General features: G+C 39.6%; 1 protein-coding gene across 1 annotated transcript in view; it reads left to right on the forward strand.

Moving 5' to 3' along the window:
* rpap2 (RNA polymerase II associated protein 2) overlaps positions 1–11,263 on the forward strand; it is a 78,566-nt gene extending 67,303 nt beyond the window's left edge. Inside the window, exons 11-12 of the mRNA XM_080195213.1 lie at positions 7,437–7,594; positions 10,822–11,263. Of these exons, the coding sequence (XP_080051339.1) occupies positions 7,437–7,590 (154 nt within the window). The 3' untranslated portion in view covers positions 7,591–7,594; positions 10,822–11,263. The remainder of the gene's footprint in view (positions 1–7,436; positions 7,595–10,821) is intronic.
* The last annotated feature ends 14,009 nt before the right edge of the window (positions 11,264–25,272 follow it).

Consider the following 25,272-nt stretch of genomic DNA (forward strand, 5'->3'; position numbering starts at 1 on the left):
GTGGAAATCTGTCTCCAAAAATGTATTTGGTTTGATGATTGAGACTGTGTTAGTTTTGTTCTGTCAGGTGAATATGCCAAGGAAGATGAAATAAAGACAATTAAATGGAGTTGAGGCATAGATTGGCCATAATCTCATAGAATGGCTGGCCAGGGTTGAGGGGCTGAATGGCTTACTGCTTCCTGTTCCTAATTTGCCAATTACTTCCCAAGAACTAAGATTATATAATTGAGCAACACATTTATGTTTTTTGTAAATTATCCATGTTTGTTTAGGGTAATAAGACCTGACTTCTGCCTTTTTTGAGTATTGCAGTGTCAGATTTAATACAAATCAGAAATCGGTGCTGTTTACTATATAAAATTGGGATTTTTATTTGTAAATATGACTGTTTTTAGACTTGCTGGCCTTGAACTTCAAAAGTGTTTAAATTGGTCACTAGATAGATACTAGCTTTTCAGGAGCTTCTATCAAATATTAATCACTTCTAATGGAAACTCTACCCTGGAGGCTACATTCAGCAAAGCCTCCTTGCTAGATTTTATATTAGCTTTATTTTGGATGCAGCATGGGACTGAGCATGTGATGATTTGAGTGATGAGAGATCTTTGACACTAGGCTGCTCTGTAATAGAAGGAACTGGTTTGAATTGTTTGTGGCTATTTTTATTTACAGTATTCAATGCTTGTTTTGACCTCATACAATTTTCTGCTGGTTGTTCTTTTCCTTACAGCAATATGTATTAAAAACACATGAAAATGATGGACAGGGAAAGACCTGCAGGGCCACCCAATCTGCCCCGCACACATGATGTCTGGATGCTTCCTACCACTAACCGCAATTTACATTCTTCAGATTACAGGAACCCAGCTCTTTAAGCATAAACTGAGATTATTTTTTAAACAAAAGAAAGACTTGCATTAATGTACTTCCTTTCACAACCACTGGATATTCCAGGGTACTTTTGAGATTCAGTTGCTGTTATAAAGTAGGAAATATGGCAGATAGTTTGCTCTGTTATGAAGCGGAGATGATTCACCCCCTCTTCCGAGAACTAACACCTAAGCACTCAGAGGAAGTGTCTTGCCTCGTGATCTGTAAAAGGGAGTGTGACGTGGTACGATCTATCCTTCAGAAAGTTTGTGACCAAAATAACTCTGACACACTCACTCAAGTCAACAAGTAACAATTTCTTTAACAGTGAACAAGTTAACTAGACTATTAACAAACCGAATAAAAATATGATTCTAACGAAATGCTGTTCCCACTTATTAACAAAAAAATAGAACTTTAGTCACTCTCTAAGTTACAACCAGGTTTTGTCTCTTCCAGAATATTCCGGACTTTCTTCTTTGCAATCTAGATAAGATTTTGAGCTAAAAGCTACAAGCTATGGCAGGTGGCAGTTGCTCTCTGTTTTTGTCCCACTGCCCTCTACTTTTTATACCTGTGATGACATATCAATAAGCCCCACAACATGATTGGTCCTAAATTTGCAAAACCATCAGATTTAAATTTAATAGGTTCTTGGTATCTAACTGCCTAATCAAATTGATAGGCTTAATTCGAAAGCCTGTTGCCTGGCTAACTCTGTTGCTTAGCCTTTTGATACAAATGTTTCATTTTGGGCACTCTATCTGCACTTGCATTTTTTTTAACTTTCTAAGCACGGAAGTAGCACCAACTTTTTAAAGGGATCATGCAATGCTTTTTCTCTTGCATTTTACAAGCACCCATCTACAATTGCTCAGCTCAACTTCTCAACACTCACCACAAACTCACATAAACAGCAATGTGAAAATGACAAGATTATTCCCCATTGTGATGTTGCTGCAGGCCTAAATACTGACCAATGCACTGGGGAGAGCTTCCCTACTCTCCTTCAAAATATTTTCATGGTATCTCGTGCAATCACCTGTGAAGGCAGATGGAGTTTCACTTCAGTATCTCATCTAAAAGATGTCACCTCTGACAGTGCGGTACTTATTCAGTACTTTGACTTTTGTACTTCAGTCTCTGGAGCAGCATTTGAACCCATAGCCTCCTTTTTCAGAAACTACAGTGCTACCAACTAAGCATGCCTAGTGCATCTTTAAACTAGGGGTCATTCTTGAACCTTGCCCCTGAACATTTTCCATGGTGACTTTATCATTTGTTTTGAGATCCACTATCACACCTATCATGTTGAAGAGTACCATGAAAAAGTCTTTCATGAGCAAAACTAAATTGTGTTTGTTGATGCACATCTCTGGCCACAGGACTAGGAAGGTAGAGTAGAAGTTAGCCAATGACAAGATCATTTGTAGCTCTCACTGAAAACTCAAGCCCTTAGAATGAGATTGTACAGATTTCATCATGTTGATTTCACCTCATATTACAGGAAAGATTTTGTAATGTTAGAACAACTATTCACACACCATTGCTGAAAACATGATGAATTTAAAGAAACTATACTCATATAAATTATCTGTACTTGTGATCTTTTGTTGTTCTGGCTGTAGACTTTCCTCAGAATCACCTCAAAGCACCTGACTTGGAGTTGATTCCTTTTTTGTTATCCTGTCATTGAACAAGATAACAAGATAGTTGGGGCTTCAACTATTTACAATCTATAGCAATGACTTAGATGAAAGGGTCAAATGGCTGATAACTAAATTGGCCAGTGTCAGCAAGATGGGTAGAACAGTAAGTAATCAAGAGGCGGTAAAGTGTCCTCAAAGAGATATAGATAGGTTAAGTGAGTGGACAAAAATTTGGCAGATGGAATATAATGTGGAAAAATCTGAAATTATCCATTTTGGTAGGAAAAATGGCAAAGCAATATGTTATTTAAATGGATAGCAATTGCAGAACTCAGTGGTGCAGAGGGTGTGTCCTGATTCATGAATCACAAAGTTAGTATGCAGGTGCAACAAGTAATTAAGTAGGAAGATAGAATGTTGGTTTATTGCGAGAATGGAATACAGAAGTGGAAAGTTTTACTGAAGTTGTACAGGGCCTTGGTTAAACCACATTTTTAAAAATATGTATATAATTGCATAAAAAGCAGTTCAGAGAGGGGCACACTTTATTCATTTATGGGATGAAAAGCATATTTTAAAGGTTGTTGAACAAGTTGGGCCTATACTCTACTGACAAATCCTTAATCTAATTTCCCTGTTCACTTTAACCAGCTCTGTCTTTGTATCCTCATAAATGACCTTATTTAAATTTAATACGCAAATCTTAAAACCACTCATCTCGCCCTCAAACCGAATGCAAAATTCAATCATGGTAAGATTGATTTTATTTCATCACCATGTGAACCGGCTGAAAAGTGGAGTCCTACACACTGCAGATGTGCAGGCGATTGTGACTGTTTAGTTAGCATACATATGTAGTACTTCAGTCATGTTTATGCTACAACAAATTTGTACACATACGTTGATGTCAGTGCCAAAACAGCATGATATTTATTTCTCTGGTGTTAAAATTTATATTTGGGAGATAATTTCTATTCTAGAAGAAATAATTGATTATTAAGATAATCTTGCTTCTGTGACCACTTTCTCGAGCAACTTTTCCTTTTGCATATTTACATTTATAATGGAATTGTCTGTAATTACAGCCTCCCACCAATAGTGATGCTGTAACACTCTATGGTACAATACTGTATGGCAACCAGCCCCTATTCTTGCTTCATAAATTCTTAAGTTTTGTCTAATTATTTTATAAAAGTTAAAGCAAATTTATGACTGTAAAATGGGGTCCCCGCATGCCCTGATCTAATTATCATTTTTGTCTCATCCATTTAATCTGAAGATGCACTTGGTGTTCCCAACATACAAAGACACAGATGATTGACTTCTAAATACAAGATTACACTCTTTTTGTATAGCAGTTACCTTTAACTGTATATATTTTGTATAAGCTTGTTACTGAACTGTAGGGACTGGATGGAGGTGAGAATCAAATATTTAGACTCCTGTATGTTCTTTCTAAATGTGTGTTTCCACTTCAGAAAGGCAATCTGAAGGTCAGTTTTAATGTTTTTTAAACTGGCGACTTTAGCTTATGGTAGTTGCCATGTTGGCGACCAGCAGCACTAAAATAATGCAGAAGTAGCTAAAGATGTATTCTTTAAATATATACCACACTTACCTGCTGGCAGCTTCTCTGGACTGAGCAGTCTCCATAATGGTATAATGGTCCTTAAAATATATAATGTTCAGTTAGTTTTTATTTTTAAGTGAGCTTCTTAAAACGATCCCTTCTGTTAGGCTATTCATTGTCTCCTAAACATTTGCTGTCCTTGTGTCATTGCCTCTGTAGCTCAACATATGCTGAGTATAGTCACATTGGGCCATCCATATATAATGTGCACTGGGAAAGATCCACCCAAACACCCAGTTCATTAAATTGCCTGTGCAAAATATGTCCAGTTAAGGATGACTGCTCACCAAGGAAGAATGCAATTTTCTACTGGTGATCTAATTTTTAAGCATAAAATATAATTTTTAAGAACAAAATATACCCCAGCCCCTGAATTTTCTGAACCAAAGTCCCTTTCTTATTAAATCAAATCTTTGAAATAGATTTTTGGAATGATAAAAATAATTGAGATTTTTCCCTTTTTATGCTGAAATTGAGTTTGACATTGTGCCTGCACAGTAACATTGCAATGCTAGCTTTTGTTTTATTTTGGTATTTGGGTGTAACCTTGATATGCCTGTATACTGCTTTCAGGACAGTGTAATTGTGTGACCACAGTCTTCAAATGCCTCAGTATATAAATTAGGTGTTGCCCCTCACTGATACACTCTTGTCTCTATATCTTGTATTTATTCACTTTGTTATGTTTGTGCAACTTGTAAGCTACCAAAGCATTTATGTGTTTTTAACGTTGCTGGAAGATGAAGCATTTAAATTTCTGCACAAAAAACCTTTGATAATTTTGTCTTTAAATTAGTCAGTGAAGGTTGTTTCTAATATTTTCATGTCTACAATTGCAGCTCCCTATCTCTTTTTAAGCTTCTTAAATAATTCAAAATTCTTTTCACTAAATTGCACTGTGGTTGTCAACAGATGTCAAATGAGCCTTATTCTCTCAGCATCATGTGACTAAATGTTTCTGAAATCATTGACAGTCCATATGAATTTTTAATTCGTAGGGGAAATCAGAGGAATCAAATATTAGTGTGCAGTAGCAGAGTTTGGCTTAGAAAACATACTGTCTTACAAAAGTCTGTGGTTTTATTAATTTGGAAGTTGATTGGGTGTGGGTAGCCTTTGATACAATGCATTGCTAAGAAATCCTGTTCAAGGTTATATTGTATAAAAAGAGGAACTCTTTTGTGATTGGAAAATGTAATCTTTAGTATTGCTTGGTTCAACTTGCTCTATAAAGTATTTACTTAGATTCTTGATGGCATGATTCCCCAAATTGTGTCTTGTGTTTGCAGCTCTGAGTCTTCATTACATATTCTAGTTACCCTCCTGTTAAATTTCTTATTTAAAAGGTGTGCATTTATGTCTGTTTATATAACCTCAGCTTGTTTACAGAAAATTGCAGGTAGATTAAAAAATCTGCATTACCCATATGTTGCGAGCTATTTCAGATAATAACACTGATTGTCTGGTAAATAGTGTTTAACTCAACATCTTGCAAGCCTGAATTTTTGAAGCACAAGATTTCTATAGTTCGTTGTATCAAGCCAAAACTTGCTGAAGTCATATGCTGTGAAATTTATTTACATCTATAAAGTGAATAATGGAAATCATTTTTCGCAATATAGTGTTGCTTTACAGCAGAAATCTAAGGTTCAAAGATCTGAAAGCCCTCTCTGTCCTGTTTTTAAAACTATCTACACTATAGAACCAAAATGAAAGATAAAGAAAATTAAAACCGGAAAAGTGGCATCACACAAAGTTTCTTGCATGCTTCACAGTTCTGTAGATGCCTAATGATTTCCTGGCAGCTAATATTGTGGTCATTTGGTTTTGTTTTCCACCCTCCATAACTCCCCGAAATCTCAACTGTTTCCCACCAAGTCCTGTTCACCTTTCATCCATGTGCTTGCTGACCTGTATTAGCTCAGAATCTGGAAATGCTTTGATCTTAAAATTCCCTTCCTTGTTTTCAAACTTACCCATAGCCTTGCCTCTCGCCATCTCTGAAACTTGTGCCGCTCTGCTCCTCCCTTTGATCTCTGAACTCTTCCAGTTTTGGCTTCTTGATTCTGATCCTGCTAACTTCAGCTGCCTGGGCCCTAAATTCTATAATTTTTCCTCCCTAAACCTCTTTGCATCTCCAACTCCTCCTTTAAGTCATTGCTTAAAAGCTTGCTTCCTTGACCAAGTTTTTGTAACTTGTCCTAACATTTCCTTACAAGGCACAGTATCACGTTTTGTTTGACACTTCTGTGAAGCACTTTGAGACGTTTTACTATGTTAAGCGTTCTAAATAAATGCAAGCTGCAATCTGTAGCTTCACATGGTGAAATGAGAGCTACTGTTACAAATAAAATGTGACTACACTTCAAAAGTAATTCACAACTGATATGTAATAGGCTAAATAAATACAAACTTTTCTAGGTGTTGTAAAAAAATTTCAACAAATACATGATGCATTTTCTAAGAAGAATCACAATATCATAGAATCCCTACAGTGCAAGAGGGGGCCATTTGGCCCATCAAGTCTGCACCGACCACAATCCCACCCTGGCCCTATTCCTGTACATCTACTCTGCTAATCCCTCTGACACTAGGGTTAATTTTAGCATGGCCAATCAACCTAACTCGCACATCTTTAGGCATCGCACCAATAGATTGTAAATGAGGAATCCTCATCTACTTTTGGAAGTCAATCATTTAGTAGACAGACAGCATCATAGTGAGAAAGTTGATATGGAATCCTACAGTGCAGAAAGAGGCCATTCGGCTCATCGAGCCTATACTGATCTCAATCCCACCCAAGCCCTACAGCTAATAAATTAGCTTTAGTTAGAAGTCTTTGCAAGATGGATTTTGTAAGCTGAAGATTTTCATATATAAAAGTGAAAAAAATCTGCCCTTATTTGTGCACATTGCTTTGAGGTTTAAATAGTTAATTTTAAAATTTCTTGCAAGTTGATTGTGCCTCTTTCCCAAGTTGCACAAGACCAGCAACCACAGAGGGTATGTTTTCTGTTGGAAAATAATGTAGAGAAATGAGTTGCTTAATCTTGTGTCCCAATTTCGTAGTCTAAATGTACTGATCTGATTAGTTAGTAACTAATTAATCTTTAACTATTGACTTTTTAGCTTTTCAGATTTTGTGCTCATTGGTAGGTGTGTAAAAATTGATACTTTTATATAAAATGTGTAGTATATTTTTAAAGGAGACTGTTTGAATATTGAGAAAATTCAAACCTGTTTTTAAATATTTTCTTACAATTGGAATGTCTGTTTTGATGCAGGCTGGCTGTGAAGATTTCACTATTACAGGAATCTCTGCAAAGGCTCACCTCTGAATTGTTCGTATCTACAATCATGAAAGAACTTCATATCCAGAGTGAAGACCTGAAAAACTTGAGGAACATTTTCAAATGTCCTGACAACGATTGTGAATGATGAGGTCAGGAACCAATGTTTTGTAACATTGTAAAGACCACCATAGTTTGAATAATAAAATCCCTAAGTGCAGAGGAGGCCATTCGGCCCTTCGCGTCTGCACCAACCACAATCCCATCTAGCCCCTATTCCCATAGCCCCATGTAATTACACTGCTAATGCCCCTGACAGTAACGGACAATTTAGCATGGCCAGTCAACCTAATCCACACATCTTTTGGATTGTGGGAGGAAACCGGAGCACTCAGAGGAAACCCACCCAGACATGGGGGAGAATGTGCAAGCTCCACACAGACAGTGATCCAAGGAGAGAATCGATCCCAGGTCCCTAGCACAGTGAGGCATCAGTGCTAATCACTGTGCCACCGTGCCACCCGAATAATAGAAAGCAAATGTTAAATCATTGCTTATTAGTCCTCCACTGGTGTCGTCATTTTGTTTATTGATGGACAGTACATATTTATATTTCTGGCAATTTGTTCTTAATTTTAGACTTTAAAGACCAGGAGGAAGAATTCTGTTGTGAGCACTATATTTTTGCTTAGCCATGAGCATTTATTTGTCATTTCAATAACTCTAGAAGAACATTTTATTTCTCCTGGTTTGGTATCCTCATTTTGGAGTAATCATAAATTACCAATGTTGATAATCAATACACCTGCAGTTCCTGCAGCTTATTTGGTGGACAGTGACACGGTGGTTAGCACTGCTGCCTCTCAGTGCTGGGGACCCAGGTTCTATTCCAGCCTTTGGTGACTGTGTAGAGTCTGCACATTCTCCCCATGTCTGTGTGGGTTTCCTCCAAGTGCTCCAGTTTCTTCCCACACTCCAAAAATGTATGTGGGTTAGATGGATTGACCATGCTAAATTTCTGTGTGGAACTCTTTGTTACAGTTTTGATCACTCAATCTGTCAAGATCTCTCTAATTTTATGCTCCCATCTACACTACTTATTGTACCAGCAGTCCTTGTGTCATCAACAAACTTGGATTTATGGCTTGCTATTGTATTAACTAATCATTAATAAATTTGGTGAATAATTGAGCCCCACCATAGATCCATAGTACTTTATTGAATAAAATATATGGTTTTTCAGAAAATTCTCAACACTTGTGAAATCCAGCTGTAGCAAATTATAAAATGTAGCAATTGTAGTTTTTCACATACAGGTTATTGTTTAGTTTGGGAATAGGATCTCTGTTGTAACGAGGGATGGACAAAAGGTCATTTCTGTAAAAATTTCTTCCTATGTTTGCCTGCTTGTGCATGAAACTTGATTGAGCCTGGAGAGTTGGTGAACTGCAGCTGCTTGTGTTTGGCCGACCATCCTGTATTTGCAGCAGCCACACTCAGATTGGATAGTTCTCATTTAAGGTTTCTGCCTAGAATAGTTTGAAATTTCATTGAGAGGATTGAACAATTCAAACAAAAAACTCCAGCACCAGCTTTGTGAGGTAAACAACAGATTTTCTACTATATTGATAGGCAGTGGTTAGCCCTTAAGATGCTTTTGTTTATACCATGAAGACGATCACCATTTAGGTGAAGATATCAACAGTGCTGCTGCACAGTGCCATCATTTCACTTTTGTTGCATTCTCTCCTGGCTATTGTATAATTTATTGCCATGGTCTCATTTAACCTGAGGGACTGTATTGTACAATCAGCACTGAGGGAATTGTTTTAACTGAAAATGAGTTATTTACTATGAACCGATGGTATCAGCCATCTTTCTCTGTGTCCTGCTGAGGTAGGATCTTGTATGCGCAGGTCTCTAGACAAGGAATAAATTAACATTCTGTAAACATTCTTGTAAAGCATTTATCATTCTTCAATTGAATGGATTATCTGTATACCAAACTTTATCCCATCAGACTTATTACTTTTTATAGAACTTAATTTGCATTTCATTATGCTGTTTCCATATTTAGTAAAGGACTTGGTGTGGGAATGAGGTCAAGCAAGTGCCAATCCAAAGTCAACTCATAAGTGAAGAAGCACTAGTTTGATAATAGCCACCATTGACTGGGAGCTGTAACCTTGTTTGATTCAGTGTGTAAAACTAAGCCAGGTTAGGGGAGAATATCAGAGGGAAAGTGGAGTGGAAAGAGGAACTAAGCATGTTGATTCTTCTCATTGGTAAGCTAGACCTTCTTTAGCATTTTGAGTACAATGTTGTTTAAAAAGTGCCATATATCTTACAAGTTAACAGTTAAGAAAAACTTGGATGGGTACATAGATGAGAGGGGTGTGGAGGGATATGGTCCAAGTGCAGATCAGTGGGACTAAGCAAAAAATGGTTCAGCACAGACAAGAAGGGCCAAAAGGCCTGTTTCTGAGCTGCAATTTTTCTATTGTTCTATGGTTGTGTTTTGATTTATTGCCATGACACACACCCCTCTCCCTCCCCTCCCACACGCCCACCAAGATGGCGCCAGAGCGAGGCAACTTCTTGCAAGCTGTGCCCAGTATACCTTGTAATTCTATCTCTTACTCTTGTTTTATGCTTCTAAAACTTCACTCTAACTCTTTTCACTACATTCTGCACTCTTGTTTCCTTCTCTTATGAACGGTATGTTTTTTGTCTGTATTGTGCACAAGAAACAATACTTTTTTTCACTATATGTTGATATATGTGATGATAATAATTCAAATCATTCTCCCATCCTATTTGCTTCACCAGAACTGATGACAGAAAGAAATGAGAGCAGGTGGAGACCATTCACCTCCTAAGCCTGCTGTCCCATTCAGTAAAACCACGGTCTTGATCAACTCCACTTTTCTGCCTGTTCCCCACAACTCTTGATTTCCTCATAGTTTAAAACTAATCTTATAATTTATTTGAAGGTGTTTCCTACAGGGGACAAAACTGACACATTTTCTTAAATAACCAACCCTTTCAGATACAGTGAAGCCTTGAGTATCTGTGATTTTTATTGAGGCCAGAGCCAGTGGACTTTTCTGTAGCATCCTCACAATGAATTAACTGTAGTACAGGTGTCAGCCATTGTTCCCAATATTCTGCTTTCTCTGCTATCTTTTGTATTCATATAGAGCTATTTTCAGGGCCTTCTATCCCCTTAACTATTTTGAGTATTTGTGTGACAATTCAATACATCATTGATGTTGGACTTTGTTTAGAATTATTTGACTCGCTACTTAAATGTATTTGCTTTTCTGTAGCATGTTTGCTCAGGTGAATAGTGTTTAATTGTACCTTGGTTTTACTCTAGGTTTACAAGAAGATTGATCCTATTTGATATTTTGTTCCGGTGGACACCCAGATTCAATCCAACTGTGTAATAGAATCAGCAAGGATCATTTCTTGAAATGGATCCACCACATGATGCATTTCTATGATGCAAAACTTATAATTTAACTTTAACTTACTGGTCATGATTAAGATACTTTTTTTGAAAATAAATATAAATCATGTTGGAACACAAGACCGAAATAAACATATTCCTACCTGCTCTTTGTGATTTATTTTAACCAATTATCGATGGGAAAAGTAACAGCAGCAACACAAGAGGCTAGTAGGTAAGGTATACATGTAACAGCTCAAATGTTAAGATTCTGTAATACTTTATACATATCCATCCTCAAGTTTCAGTTGTGATTTGGCTTGTCAGTTCTGGATTGCTACAAAGGAGCACAACACCAACACACATCTCAACTATCAAAGGAAAAGTTACCAGCTATGCTAACAATCATGAGAAGACATGTATGGAATGCCTCAGTAACGTAAAGTCGTCGTGGTGACTTTCCTCTTACCCCCCCCGTTATGCATTTGTTCTGACCTTAAGTCAATTACTTCTCTTCAGCTGTATCTCTCACCATAAGTTAGCCTAGTTGTCAGACAGTAGTTAGTTAACTTAACTGTCGATTTATAATTGAGAGAGTCTAACAAGCCCCTATTTATTCAGTCAAGGCTAAAAAAGTCTCAAACTCCGTTTTATCACTGCAAATTGCCCAGGAAGACAATATTTCACAATTCTCATGATTTATGACTAGTTTACTAAAATCAAGTGTTAATTATGTGTAGTTATAAAACAGTAGAAACTTTGAGTTACAGGTTATATTACCAATCTTACTAATACATCTTTTGATTAATTGCTTATTCTTTAATTGTCTCACTTTAAGGCTTTTTATTAGACTGGTCTGGCTGGTTGCCAATAATGCAGTAACTGATCTAGCTTTTAAAATGTCATCTTATCTCAGTATTATCATTAAAAAAAAGTGTTTTAACATTTCATTACAATGAATATAACTTAAATCAACCTGAAAATGGTAGAGTTGCACTTAAACTTTTGATTTTGAAACTACCAACAGGTATATCATGAAATTATTATTGCAGTAAAACACATTATCGTGATCTGCATATCTCCCTAATTCTGTTTAACCCATTGTACTTTCATGGCCGTATGTGTTCCAACAAGGTTTTAAAGATTAAGACCCTAGTATTCAACCTTAAATGCAAGGGTAATTGAACTAACTGACTTCTCTTTCACCTTTATCATGAATCAGTGTATTTGTTCAGCTTGTGAATTTAGGCAACGCCACCAAGTGTTTCCAAGGTTGTCAGTTTGGAAATGCCACTGACTGTAATATAAAACTATTGTTATGTTCAGTACGTCACAGATGTTTCTCTGTAAATATTGTACTGTTGTAGTTTGACAATTCCACTTTACCACGGTGACGGACATGATATCCAACTAACAGAAAAAAATATTTATTTAGAGTTTCTGCACCAAGTTGCCCATTGCCCTTTCCAAATAACTATTAATCTTTCACCCTTTTTTCCCCTCATCTTTCATCCTTTTTTGGTTAAGAACACGGACTTTATAAATCTGGTTAGTATTTGAAACTTCAAAATGATTTTGCATTTGATGCTTTATGCTATTCTAATTTATTGGTATTTTACCAATATTTGCAGTGAACTAACCCAAAAGTATGGGAAAAAAAATGAGAAGTCTTCATGCCATCTCACTGAAAAACAAAATGTATAGGATTATATGAGTAAAATAACCCTAATTTCTTTCAGAAATTAAAAGCCTGATAATTTATGAACCATTTACAAAGTTGTGAGAAAGTGGGATTATTGAAATTTGCTGTTGTTGAAAATGTGTTATGAGAGGTGAGGAAAAGCAAGCAATCAATTCTGATGCTGTTCCTATAATCCTTGGAAGCTTTTTAAGCAACTAATGAACCATTTAGCTGCTCATTAAAGCAGCCTGGGCATTGGTTGAATAGAACATAGAAAACTACAGCACAAACAGGCCCTTCGGCCCACAAGTTGCACTGACCGTATCCCTAGGCCTATCTATAACCCTCAATCCCATTAAATCCCATGTACTCACCCAGAAGTCTCTTAAAAGACCCCAATGAGTTTGCCTCCACCACCACCGACGGCAGCCAATTCCACTCATCCAGTACCCTCTGAGTGAAAAACTTACCCCGACATCTCCTCTGTACCTACTCCCCAGCACCTTAAACCTGTGTCCTCTTGTAGCGACCATTTCAGCCCTGGGAAATAACCTCTGAGAGTCCACGTGATCTATACCTCTCAACGTCTTATAAACCTGTATCAGGTCACCTCTCATCCTTCATCCCTCCAAGGAGAAAAGACCTAGCTCCCTCAACCTATCCTTTGCGAATGGGATGCTGGCCTTCATAGCGAGGGGGATTGAATATAAAAGTAGGGAGGTCTTGCTGCAGCTGTATAGGGCATTGGTGAGGCCGCAACTGGAGTACTGTGTGCATTTTTGGGCGCTGCACCTGCGCAAAGATATTTTGGCCTTGGAGGGAGTGCAAAGGAGGTTTACTAGACTGATACCGGAGTTGAGGGGGTTGAGCTATGAGGAGAGGCTGAATAAACTGGGCTTGTACTCGTTAGAGTTTAGAAGAATGAGGGGAGATCTCATTGAGACGTATAAGATGATGAATGGGATGGATAGGATAGAGGTGGAAAGACTCTTCCCGCTCAAAAAAGACAGTAGGACTAGGCACAGCCTCAAGATAAAAGGGGGGCGGTTTAGAACGGAGTTGAGGAGGAACTTCTTCACTCAAAGGGTGGTGAATCTCTGGAATTCTCTGCCCGTTGAAGTGGTGGAGGCTGCCTCGCTAAATATTTTTAAGACGCGGGTTGATGGGTTTTTGATAGGAGAGGGGATTAAGGGTTATGGGGAGAGGGCGGGAAAGTGGAACTGAGCAGCGACAGATCAGCCATGATCTTATTGAATGGCGGGGCAGGCTCGAAGGGCTGGATGGCCTACTCCTGCTCCTATTTCTTATGTTCTTATAAGGCATACCACCCAATCCAGGCAACATCCTTGTAAATCTCCCCTGCACCCCCTCAATAGCTTCCACATCTTTCTTATAATGAGGCAACCAGAACTGTGCACATTACTCCAAGTGGGGTCTGACCAGGGTCTTATAAAGCTGCAGCATTACTTCCCGACTCCTAAACTCAATCCCTCGATTAATGAAGGCTAGTACACCATACACCTTCTTGACCACATCCTCCACCTGCGAGGCCAATTTAAGAGTCCTATGGACCCGGACCCCAAGGTCCTTCTGATCCTGTACACTGCTAATGAGTCCACAAAAATTGAAGCAAAGACACCATAGCCTGCAAAACCTGGTGGCACTGATAATAAGAACATAAGAACATAAGAAATAGGAGCAGGAGTAGGCCATCTGGCCCTTCGAGCCTGCCCCGCCATTCAATAAGATCATGGCTGATCTGTCGTGGCTCAGTTCCACTTTCCCGCCCTCTCCCCATAACCCTTAATCCCCTCTCTTATCAAAAACCCATCAACCCGCTTCTTAAAAATATTTAGCGAGGCAGCCTCCACCACTTCAACGGGCAGAGAATTCCAGAGATTCACCACCCTTTGAGTGAAGAAGTTCCTCCTCAACTCCGTTCTGAACTGCCCCCCCTTTATCTTGAGGCTGTGCCCCCTAGTCCTACTGTCTTTTTTGAGCGGGAAGAGTCTTTCCACCTCTATCCTATCCATCCCATTCATCATCTTATACGTCTCAATGAGATCTCCCCTCATTCTTCTAAACTCTAACGAGTACAAGCCTAGTTTATTCAGCCTCTCCTCATAGCTCAACCCCCTCAACTCCGGTATCAGCCTAGTAAACCTCCTCTGCACTCCCTCCAAGGCCAAAATATCCTTGCGCAGGTGCGGCGCCCAAAACTGCACACAGTACTCCAGCTGATTGCCCATCTCATCAGGTTCAATGTGAGAATTCGTCATTTAAAAAGTATCATAATGTTAAAAACCTACAGATACTTCAGAATGTGGGTGTGCAACTTGGTAAGCAATTGCACAAAACATGAATAATATCATAAAAGATATGTAAAAAAATTGACTCAAAATGTTAGTAAGATTATAATGATAAAGAAATAGTGCAGAAATAGAATATAAATTGCATTATCTATATTATATCATACACTAGGCTAGATCAGTTATCTTAGTAGAAGCAGGACATTGTGTGGGACAGATGTGAATCTCATGAACAGACACAAATTCTGAGTAAAAGAATAAGTGAAACATTTAGAAGGAAAGGTCTTAAAAGGTGTTGTCAACAGTTAATATTGTGCAGTGAAGAATTTACTTCTGCCAAATTAATCATATATTAAATGCTTTGGATGATATGCATACAATGTCCACAAGGGCATAATAATGCCTGGAATGCAGTTTGCAAACAGATGTGTCCATTTCTTCTCTCAACATTCCTTCCGATCTTGTGAAATAGTACACAAATCCCAGTGGTCTACCGCTGAAAAGCATAAATCATCTAAACTCCAAGGTCCACTACCCCAACTTGAATCATGCACCAACGCAGATATGCAAGGGATAACTAGAATGAAGTTGAGCAGAAGGTACAAAATGGTGGAGAAGTAGAACTAGTGGGATTGAAGAGGGATCAGTTGGCAACAGATAGAGCTATCTGTATGCCAACTGCTACTCCAACAAAAGCTTGAATAGTCCTTTTAACAAAGTAAGTTGCCCCAAGGCATGACACCGAGCCATGTAGAAGCTTGATGGTGGAATGGACATGCAGTTGGAAACTCATTTTGGGGTCAACCCAGATACCAAGGCTGTAAAAGATCATACATCAATTCAGTGACCAATGTGACTGTTACAAAAGCATAAGATGTTTAATTGTCAGTGTACTATCTCAGTGCATATTAAAATGCTTCATGTCAGAATGTTAGACCTTCTTATTTGATATCCTCATTACTTATTGGATGTTATCGATCAACATGACAATCTCTTTACAGCCTCTAAAAGCTTTGTTCCCTGCTAATAACAAAATCACTGTTTAGAATATAAACTGTAGATGGAAAAGTAATGAATGAGATTTTAATTCACTTAAAAACCAAGCTTACATCGAATTAATATTGAGTTCCAAAAGCAAAAATGCTGGAAAATCTCAGCAGGTCTGACAGCATCTGTAAAGAGAGAAAAGAGCTGACGTTGAGTCCAGACTACTCTTTGTCAAAGCTAGAAGGCCTAGAAAGTGGAAGATAATTATACTGCAGGGTGTGAGAATGAAAGATGAGTCAAAGCCACAGAAACCAGGGGAAAAGACTGCTAATGGCTGTCCACAGAGAGAATAGAAGGGGTGAATGGCCAAACAGCAGAGACGCTAAAATTGTATCCTTTGCAAACTTGAGTTCATAGAAGAAACAAATTGCATTTATGTAACACTTCATGACGACAGGACATTCCAAAATCTTCACAACAAATGAAATATTTTTGAAATACAGTCATGACGATGCAGGAAATGTGGCAACAAATTATGCACAACAAGCTCCCACAGACAGGAATTTGATAATGACTGAATTTCTTTTATGATGTCAGTTGAGGGATGAACATTGACCAGGACATTGTAAATAAACCCTGCTCTTTTCTAAATTAGTGTCTTTTCTGTCTGCTCAAAAGTTACAGACTAGGTCTGGATTTGCATCTGCAAGACTGAACCTCTAGCAGTGCAATGCTCCAACGTCCAAAATTCAGCTGACTTGTACCAAACGAAAAGCTTTATTGAGCAAGATTAATTGCCTCAAAAAAGATTGAAGCTTTAATGTTGCTATGCTAGAGCCCCCTGACCCACTGACCAGATCTTATCTTTCAGAGGCAGTAATGTGCCATAGATTGTTTATAATCTACAAAAGAGTGCTGGGTGGTGCAATGGTTAGCACTGCTGCCTCATAGCACCAGAGACCCGGGTTTGATTCCTGGCTTGTCACTGTGCGGAGTCTGCATGTTTTCCCTGTGTCTGCATGGGTTTCCTCCAGGTGCTCTGGTTTCCTCCTGCAGTCTGAAAGATGTGCAGATTAGGTACATTGGCCATGCTAAATTGCTGTCAGTGTACCCAAACAGGCAGTGGAGTGTGGCAACTAGAATTTTCACAGTAACTTCATTGTAGTTTTAATGTAAGCCCACTTGTGACACTGGTAACAAAAATTTTTCATAGGAATGCTTGTCCATTTGTCATTAATTGCAAGATACTTGTTCTTCAAAGTCTCTGCCAACTTATTTGCAGGTTGTATGGCTAAACCTCTGTGGATTCAGAACAATAAATAAATGACAAGAAAGCTTAATGGGAATGACTTCCATCCTCAGTATTGGAGGTCTGGTCGTTTTCTGGTACTCTACAAAGTATGTTTACTACAGGCACACAGGTGCTGCCTGAAACCACACATCAGCCCACCAAGTATGCACAGATTGTACTTCATGCTCTTGCCTTAATGCCAAATGTGCCACTACTGTTGAACTTGTGTTGCTAGCAGAATGGAAAAGCTGTCACTTATCCACTGGTACCCGACATAGTTTTGCTAAGTCATTTTGCCTGCTCCCAAAGAAATAAACTTACTGAACAGTTTTGTCTTGTCAGTTATTTGCAGTTATGGTTTCCTATCATGCCCCCAAATTTTCTTCTTTCACTCATTCACGGGGCCTAAGTGTTGCTGGCTGGCCAACATTTATTGCCTGTCCTTAACTGATCTTGAGAAGGCGATGGTGAGCTGCCTTCTTGAACCGTCCCTGGGATGCAGGTACACCCACAGGGCTGCCAGGAGTTTGACACAACAGCAATGGCAATATATTTCCAAGCCAGGATGGTGAATAATTTGGAGGGGAACTTTCAGCTACTGGTGTTCACAGGAATGTCCTTGTCCTTCTCGATGGTAGCTATTGAGGGTTGCCAAAAGATCTTTGGTGAGTTGCTGCAGTGCATCAGTACGCAGTACACACTACTGCCACTGTTCATCAGTGGTGGACGGAGTGAACGTTTGTGGAAGGGGTATCAATCAACCAGGTTACTTTTCCTGGATGTGTTGAGCTTCTTGAACATTGTTGGAGCTGCACTCATCCAAGCAAGTGAAGAGTATTCCGACTTGTGACTTGTAGGTGGTGGACAGGCTTTCGGAAATCAGGAGGTGAGTTAACTCGCTGCAGGATACCTAGCCTGTGATCCGCTCTTGTAGCCACAGTATTAGTATGGCTATTCCAGTTAATTTCCTGGCCAGTGGTAACCCACAAGATGTCGATTGTGGGGAATTCAGTGGTGGTCATGCCATTGAATGACAAGGGGTCATGGTTAGATTCTCTGTCATCGGAGATGGTCATTGCCTAGCATTTGAGTGGCACAAATGTTACTTGTCAGTTGTCAGCCCAAGTCTGGATATTGTCCAAATCTTGCTGCATTTGGGCATTAGCTCCTTTAGTACCTGAGGAGTCATGAATGGTACTGAACATTGCGTAGTCATCAGAGAACATCACTACTTCTGACCTTATGATGGTCAGAAGTAGCATTGATGAAGGAGCTAAAGATGGTTGGGTCTAGAATCCCTGAGGAACTCCTGCAGAGATGGCCTCCAAACACCTCAGCCACCTTCCGTTGTGCCTGATATGACTCCAACCAGCAAAGGGTTCCTCTGATTCCTTTAACCCAGTTTTGTTAGGGGCTTTTGATGCCATAATCAGTCAAATGCTGCCTTTGATGTAAGGTTCAGTTCTTTTGTCGATGTGTGAACCAAGGCTGTATGTAATGAGGTCAGGAGCTGAATGACCCTGGCGGAACCCAAATTGACCAGTGAGCAGGTTATTGCTGGGTGAGTATCCCTTGATAACACAGTTAATGACCCCTCCATCACTTTACTAATGATGGGGCAGTAATTGGGTGGGTTCAATCTGTCCTGTTTCCTGTGTAAAGGACATACCTGCACAATTGTCCATATTGCTGGGTAGATGCCAGTGTTGTGGCTGTACTCAAACAACTTTTCAGCAAGTTCTAGAGCACAAGTCTTCAGTAGTATTGCAGGAATATTGTCAGGGCACACTGCAATATCCAGAGCCTTCAGCCATTTCCTGGTATCACATGGCTGAATTGGCTGAAACTGCCATCTGTGATGCTGGGGACCTCCGGAGGAGGCTGACATGAATCATACACTCGGCACATATGACTGAAGATGATTGCAAATAATTCCGCCTTTTCTTTTGCACTGAAATGCTGGTCCCTGCCATTGAGGATGGGAATATTTGTGGAGCCTCCACCTCCAGTGAGTTGTTTAATTCTCCTCCACCATTCACAACTGGATGTGACAGGTCTGCTGAGCTTAGCTCTGTCTAACATTTGTTGCTTATGGGGACATAAATAGTCCTATGTTGTAACTTCACTAGGTTGACACCTCATTTTTTTTTTGGTGTGCCTGGTGTTGCTCCTGGCATGCCCTTCTGCACTCTTCATTGAACCTCTGCCTTGATAATAATGACAATAAGAAGTCTCACAACACCAGGTTAAGGTCCAACCAGTTTATGTGTTAGTAAACCCACAACTTGTGGGTTTAACCATCAAATAAACTGGTTGGACTTTAATCTGGTGTGTGAGATTTCTTATTGTGTTTACCCCAGTCCAACGCCGGCATCCCCACATCTTTGGTAATAATGAGACAGTTTGATTTGATTTGATTTATTATTGTCACCTATATTGGGATACGGTGAAAAGTATTGTTTCTTGCACACTATTCAGACAAAACATACCATTCATAGAGTACAGAGGGGAGAAGGAAAGGCGAGGGTGCAGAATATAATATTAGTCACAGACAGGGTGTAGAGAAAGATCAGCTTAATATGGCAATGGTAGAGTGGGGGATATGCCAGGCCATGAGGTTACAGACTGTGACTGAGTACAATTCTGCTGCTGATGGCTCACAGCACCTCATGGATGCCCAGTCCTGAGTTGCCAGTTCTGCTCGAAGTCTATGTCATTTATCAGGGTGGCAGTGCCTCACAACATGATGGAGAGTTTCCTGAGTGTGAAGAATAAAGTAATTTTTCAAAAACTATGTTAAAAAGCTCACTTTGGATTGCTGAACGGGAAGACAAAATAGTAGCAAATATGCCATAATGCCTAAATAATAGAGGTTTAAATCCATTAATGTTCATGGTGGCACTGCTGCTTCACAGCATCAGGGATGTGGGTTCGATTCCTGGCTTCGGTCACTGTGCGTGTGGAGTTTCTCCCATGCCTGCGTAGGTTTCCTTCCACAGTCTGAAAGATGTGCTGGTTGGGTGCATTGATCCGAACAGGCACCAGAATATGGCAATTAGGGGAATGTCACAGTAATCACAGTAACAGAGAGGGCGGGAAAGTGGAACTGAGCCACGACAGATCAGCCATGATCTTATTGAATGGCAGGGCAGGCTCGAAGGGCTAGATGGCCTACTCCGGCTCCTATTTCTTATGTTCTTATGTTCTTAACTTAATTGAGTTGTTAATGTAAGCCTTACTTGTGACTGATAAATAAACTTTTTACTTTAATGTTCATCAGCACCAATTAATCCTGAACTAATGAGCAGTGGATTATCTTTTGATTTTGAACTGTGAAAAAACAAACTTTGAGAATGGCTTCCTTTTTGGGTGGGGTAGTGTACATCCGGCAGAGAGTGTGTGATTAATTTATCAAAACCCATGTTGTTTAGTTAACAATTCAGTTTTATGAGCATCTTCCATATAGCGGGAGGGTGTGTGCCACAAACCAAATCTAAGAAGTGAACTTGTGCACTTTGACCAATACTTCCTTAGTACTGTCGAGACTGTATTGCAAGGTACCTGAATGCAGCTTATTATGTAGTGTTCAGAAGTGATTTCAAAACAATTTTTTTCACACCATGTAGAGATTCAGTGGCAGTGCGTTTTTGAACGCTGCCCTTTTACCTCTGGTTAACCACATCAGACACACAGACCCCTCTGAAAAGAAATGCAGCATCCCAACAGAAACAAGATACAGCAACACGGCTTTCATTTGTACATTGCTTCTTCTTGTGTGTTTTTGCTATGTTATTCACTCTGTTTTTCCGACACCATTTCATAGACCGACTGAGATGACGTCTGGGTTAACAACCAACACATTTCACCTCTTTTTGCCTTTCAAAGATGTGCAGGTGTAATGACTTTAATCAGGCAATTGAGGTTGGCCTGTTCGAATATGAATTCTCTGATTAAGGGCCAAGCTGACGGGTCAATCAGGAAGCCGCTTGCTACATATTTAACCAGGAGTGTTGGGTCCTCTGGGACCCCTAGTGTAGATCACTAACTGAAAACACTCTGCTGTTGTCAGGCTTGTAAATATTTGGTGGGGTCTTCTGCTTCCAAGGACTTATTACAGCAGGATATAGTAGATTGGCCATGTTAAATTGCGCCTTAGTGTCAGGAGGACTAGCAGGATAATTATGTGGGGTTACAGAGATAGGGCCTGGGTGGTATTGTGGTCAGTGCAGACTGAATGGACCAAATGGCCTCCTTCTGCACTGTAGTGATTCTATGATTCTATTATGTGAAAAGAATCCATTTGCCAAATTCATGTTGTCAAATTTGACAAATATCTTTTAATTTTACTCTCAAATCTTAATTTTATTTAAGATTAAATAAAGCTTCTTCGTCCATTTTCTTGTTCCAGCAAAAGGTCTCCAAATATATTACCCATTTCCTTCTTGTTTCAGCTACAAACAGATCTGTTGTGTATTTTTAGCACTCTCTACTCTTATTTCAAAGTTAACTTCTCTGATTTATTAACACAAACCTCTTTTAAGTGTAAATGTTATTTCAATTCTCTTCCTGCATCTAGTGGTGCAGTAGGACAGACCTTTGACTATTTCTATAACTAGTGATTCCCGGAACAGCTCACTAGTCTAGTATCAGGGGCTTGTAGTTTGAGGAAGGAGCCACTCCTCATCAAGTATGGCTGACCAGGGGTCTCTCCTGCTCTGACTGCCAGCCATTGGTGTGTTTGGAAGGAATTGTAAGTTGACCCGCAACTGTTTGACCACGTTATGAATGCACCTTCCTTGGTCATCAAGTCCTGGGGTGGGACTTGAAATTGCAGCTTCAGGCTCAGAGGCATTCAACCTGGTATGGAAATGTTATGCCTCAGCCTAAGTATCTGGTCACACTACTTATTAGCTAATAGAATTTTAACAAGTATTCTGAGATAAATTTAATACTGGGCGGCACGGTGGCACAGTGGTTAGTACTGCTGCCTCACAGCGCCAAGGGCCTGGGTTCAGTTCCTGGCTTGGGTCACTCCATGTGGGGTTTGCATGTTCTTCCCGTATCTGCATTCCTCCAGGTGCTCCAATTTCCTCCCACAGTCCAAAGATGTGCTGGTTAGGGGGAGTGGCCATGCTAAATTGCTCCTTAGTGCCAGGGGGACTAGCTAGGGTAAATGGTTATGGGGATAGGGCCTGGGTGGGATTGTGGTCGGTGCAGACTCGATGGGCTAAATGGCCTCCTTCTTCAATAATAGTTATCTGTTAGCATTATTAAACTAGCACTTGTTGAATTGATTTATTAAATTCTTCATTAACCAATTGTTAATCTTAACTTTTTAAGATATCACAAAGTGAAGGTTGGTTCTATAGAGTTTCTTCTCAGATTAAAACAGAAGCCTGTTCTTTCAGTTCAGTTCTACCAACTGTCTACCAATTTCAGTCTACCAACTGTAAGACGGTAACATCATATTAATAGAAGCAAATCTGTGTTGAAGGCCATGCTCACACTAATACTGGAAACTGCTAATTAATGCAACAGGAGAGATCAACTAGTTTCCATGCTCGGTGTAGTCCTGAAGATTTTACATATTTTGAAGCCACATTTTAAAAATGGACACCACAGGTTCTAAGATGGCTGCCAACATGAACATAAGAACATAAGAAATAGGAGCAGGAGTAGGCCATCTGGCCCTTCGAGCCTGCCCCGCCATTCAATAAGATCATGGCTGATCTGTCGTGGCTCAGTTCCACTTTCCCGCCCTCTCCCCATAACCCTTAATCCCCTCTCTTATCAAAAACCCATCAACCCGCTTCTTAAAAATATTTAGCGAGGCAGCCTCCACCACTTCAACGGGCAGAGAATTCCAGATATTCACCACCCTTTGAGTGAAGAAGTTCCTCCTCAACTCTGTTCTAAACCGCCCCCCCTTTATCTTGAGGCTGTGCCCCCTAGTCCTACTGTCCTTTTTTGAGCGGGAAGAGTCTCTCCACCTCTATCCCATCCATCCCATTCATCATCTTATACGTCTCAATGAGATCTCCCCTCATTCTTCTAAACTCTAACGAGTACAAGCCTAGTTTATTCAGCCTCTCCTCATAGCTCAACCCCCTCAACTCCGGTATCAGCCTAGTAAACCTCCTCTGCACTCCCTCCAAGGCCAAAATATCCTTTGGCAATATCAATCAAATACCTAATTAAGGATGCAAATGTAACAAGACTACCAAATATAAACTGACCTGCCTTTCTACTTCATCTGTTACGTCTTCAGGTTCACCTGAGAGCCAACCCCACCTGGCAAATGTAACGACAAGAGGCCTCGCAGCTTACTGAAAACATTATGCTGTACAAACCTCTACTCCAGTCAAACAATAAATTGCCCTAAGAAACAAGAGACTGCTAGAAAAGAGACTGATGTAATAAGTATTTGTAATTGTATTGCTTTTTTTTCTGAATTATGTCCTCTCTTTGTGGAGATGGTAATATGTGAGATGTCATGTTTAAAACCTCTGGGGCAGATATGTGAAAGTAAATAATCTTCTGTATTTTTAAACCCACAAAAGCTTGCTGCTGGAAATTATTTAAATTAAGACGAACTACTCTAGCATACACGAACCTCACTCACAAACGTACATCAATCATGGACAATAAGAAAACATGTAAACTCTGTCCATGACACAGTGTTAGTAACAACTCCAGGATTCAATTATATACTATTTGAAAGCCCATTAATAGCAAAGTTTAATAGCCTGTAGCAGCATACAGAGCACAAATCACATTTTAATTTCTAATTATTAAACTGCATGAGTTGCAATATTCTCTGATGGAAAGCAACAAGAACATCAGCCCAGACCCATCAAGTTAACTGAATCCTATTTCAGGTGCCCTCACGTTTTGGTCATTTTGACCTCTGCCATATTCTCAGAATAATTTTTAAATAAGAACTTAAGGAAATGTGAAGTGAGAAAAGCCATTCAGCTTTACTGTCCCCAGAAGCTACATGCATTAAAACACAGAAACTGGAAGCAGGAGCAGGCCATTTGGCCCTTCGAGCCTGCTCCACCATTCACCTTGACCTTGGCTGATCATCAAATTTCCTGATCCCCCAACCTCCCATATCCCTTGATCCCTTTAGCCCCAAGGGCAACATCTAATTTCTTCTTGAAATCAGACAACATTTTGGCCTCAATTACATTCTGTGGTAGTGAATGCCACACATTCACCACCCTCTGGGTGAAGAAATTTCTCCCCACCTCAGTTCTAAAAGCTTTATCCCTACCCCTCAAATTATAACACCTAGTCCTGAACTCCCCCACTATTGGGAACACTCTTTCTGAATCTACCCTGCCTAACCCTGTTAGAATTTTATAAGTTTTTATGAGATCCCCTCTCACTCTTCTAAACTTCAGTGAAAATAACTCTAACCAACTTAGTCTCTCCTCATATAACAAACCTGACATCCAGGAATTAGCCTGGTAAACCTTCACTGCACTCCCTCTATAGCAAGGACATCCTTCCTCAGATAAGGACACCAAAACTGCACACAATGGTCCAGGTGTGGCCTCACGAACTCCCTATACAATTGCAGCAACACATCCGTACTCTTACTTGGACTCTTTTCAGCCAATGTAATTTCCTGAGGCAGATTTTCCCCTATCCTTTGACAGTAAATTCAGCAATACTCCAAAATGCCCCTGGAAGTCTTGCTTCATCGATTGTTGCCCTTCTTGACATGACAACTCTGTCATAATCGCACCTTACAGATTGGCCATTCAACATTCTGTTTTGTAATTCTACAAACACAAAAAGTTTTGATTACACTTAATAAAAATATTTTGCTTTCCCAATTTTGAATCCAGTTGGTTAAGGGAATTCTTCTTCCTGTTCTTCATCCAAGATTTTACTTTGCAGTTGCTTAGCCTTAGTGCGCTCAGCCATTACTTGCTGCGTTTAATAATTGTCTTCCCTAGAGATAACTTAAGCATCAGATCCGTTAAATATCTGTACTTTAAAGAAATCAACTTGCAGTATGGCAGAGGCATGTTGCATTAACATCTCAATATATCAAATCACAGAACTGTTAAAGGCATTTTTGCAATTCACTACATGGTAAG

The sequence above is a fragment of the Carcharhinus amblyrhynchos genome, chromosome 9 (assembly GCF_965287045.1).
Source record: "Carcharhinus amblyrhynchos chromosome 9, sCarAmb.v2.hapA, whole genome shotgun sequence".
Classification (NCBI taxonomy): domain Eukaryota; kingdom Metazoa; phylum Chordata; class Chondrichthyes; order Carcharhiniformes; family Carcharhinidae; genus Carcharhinus; species Carcharhinus amblyrhynchos.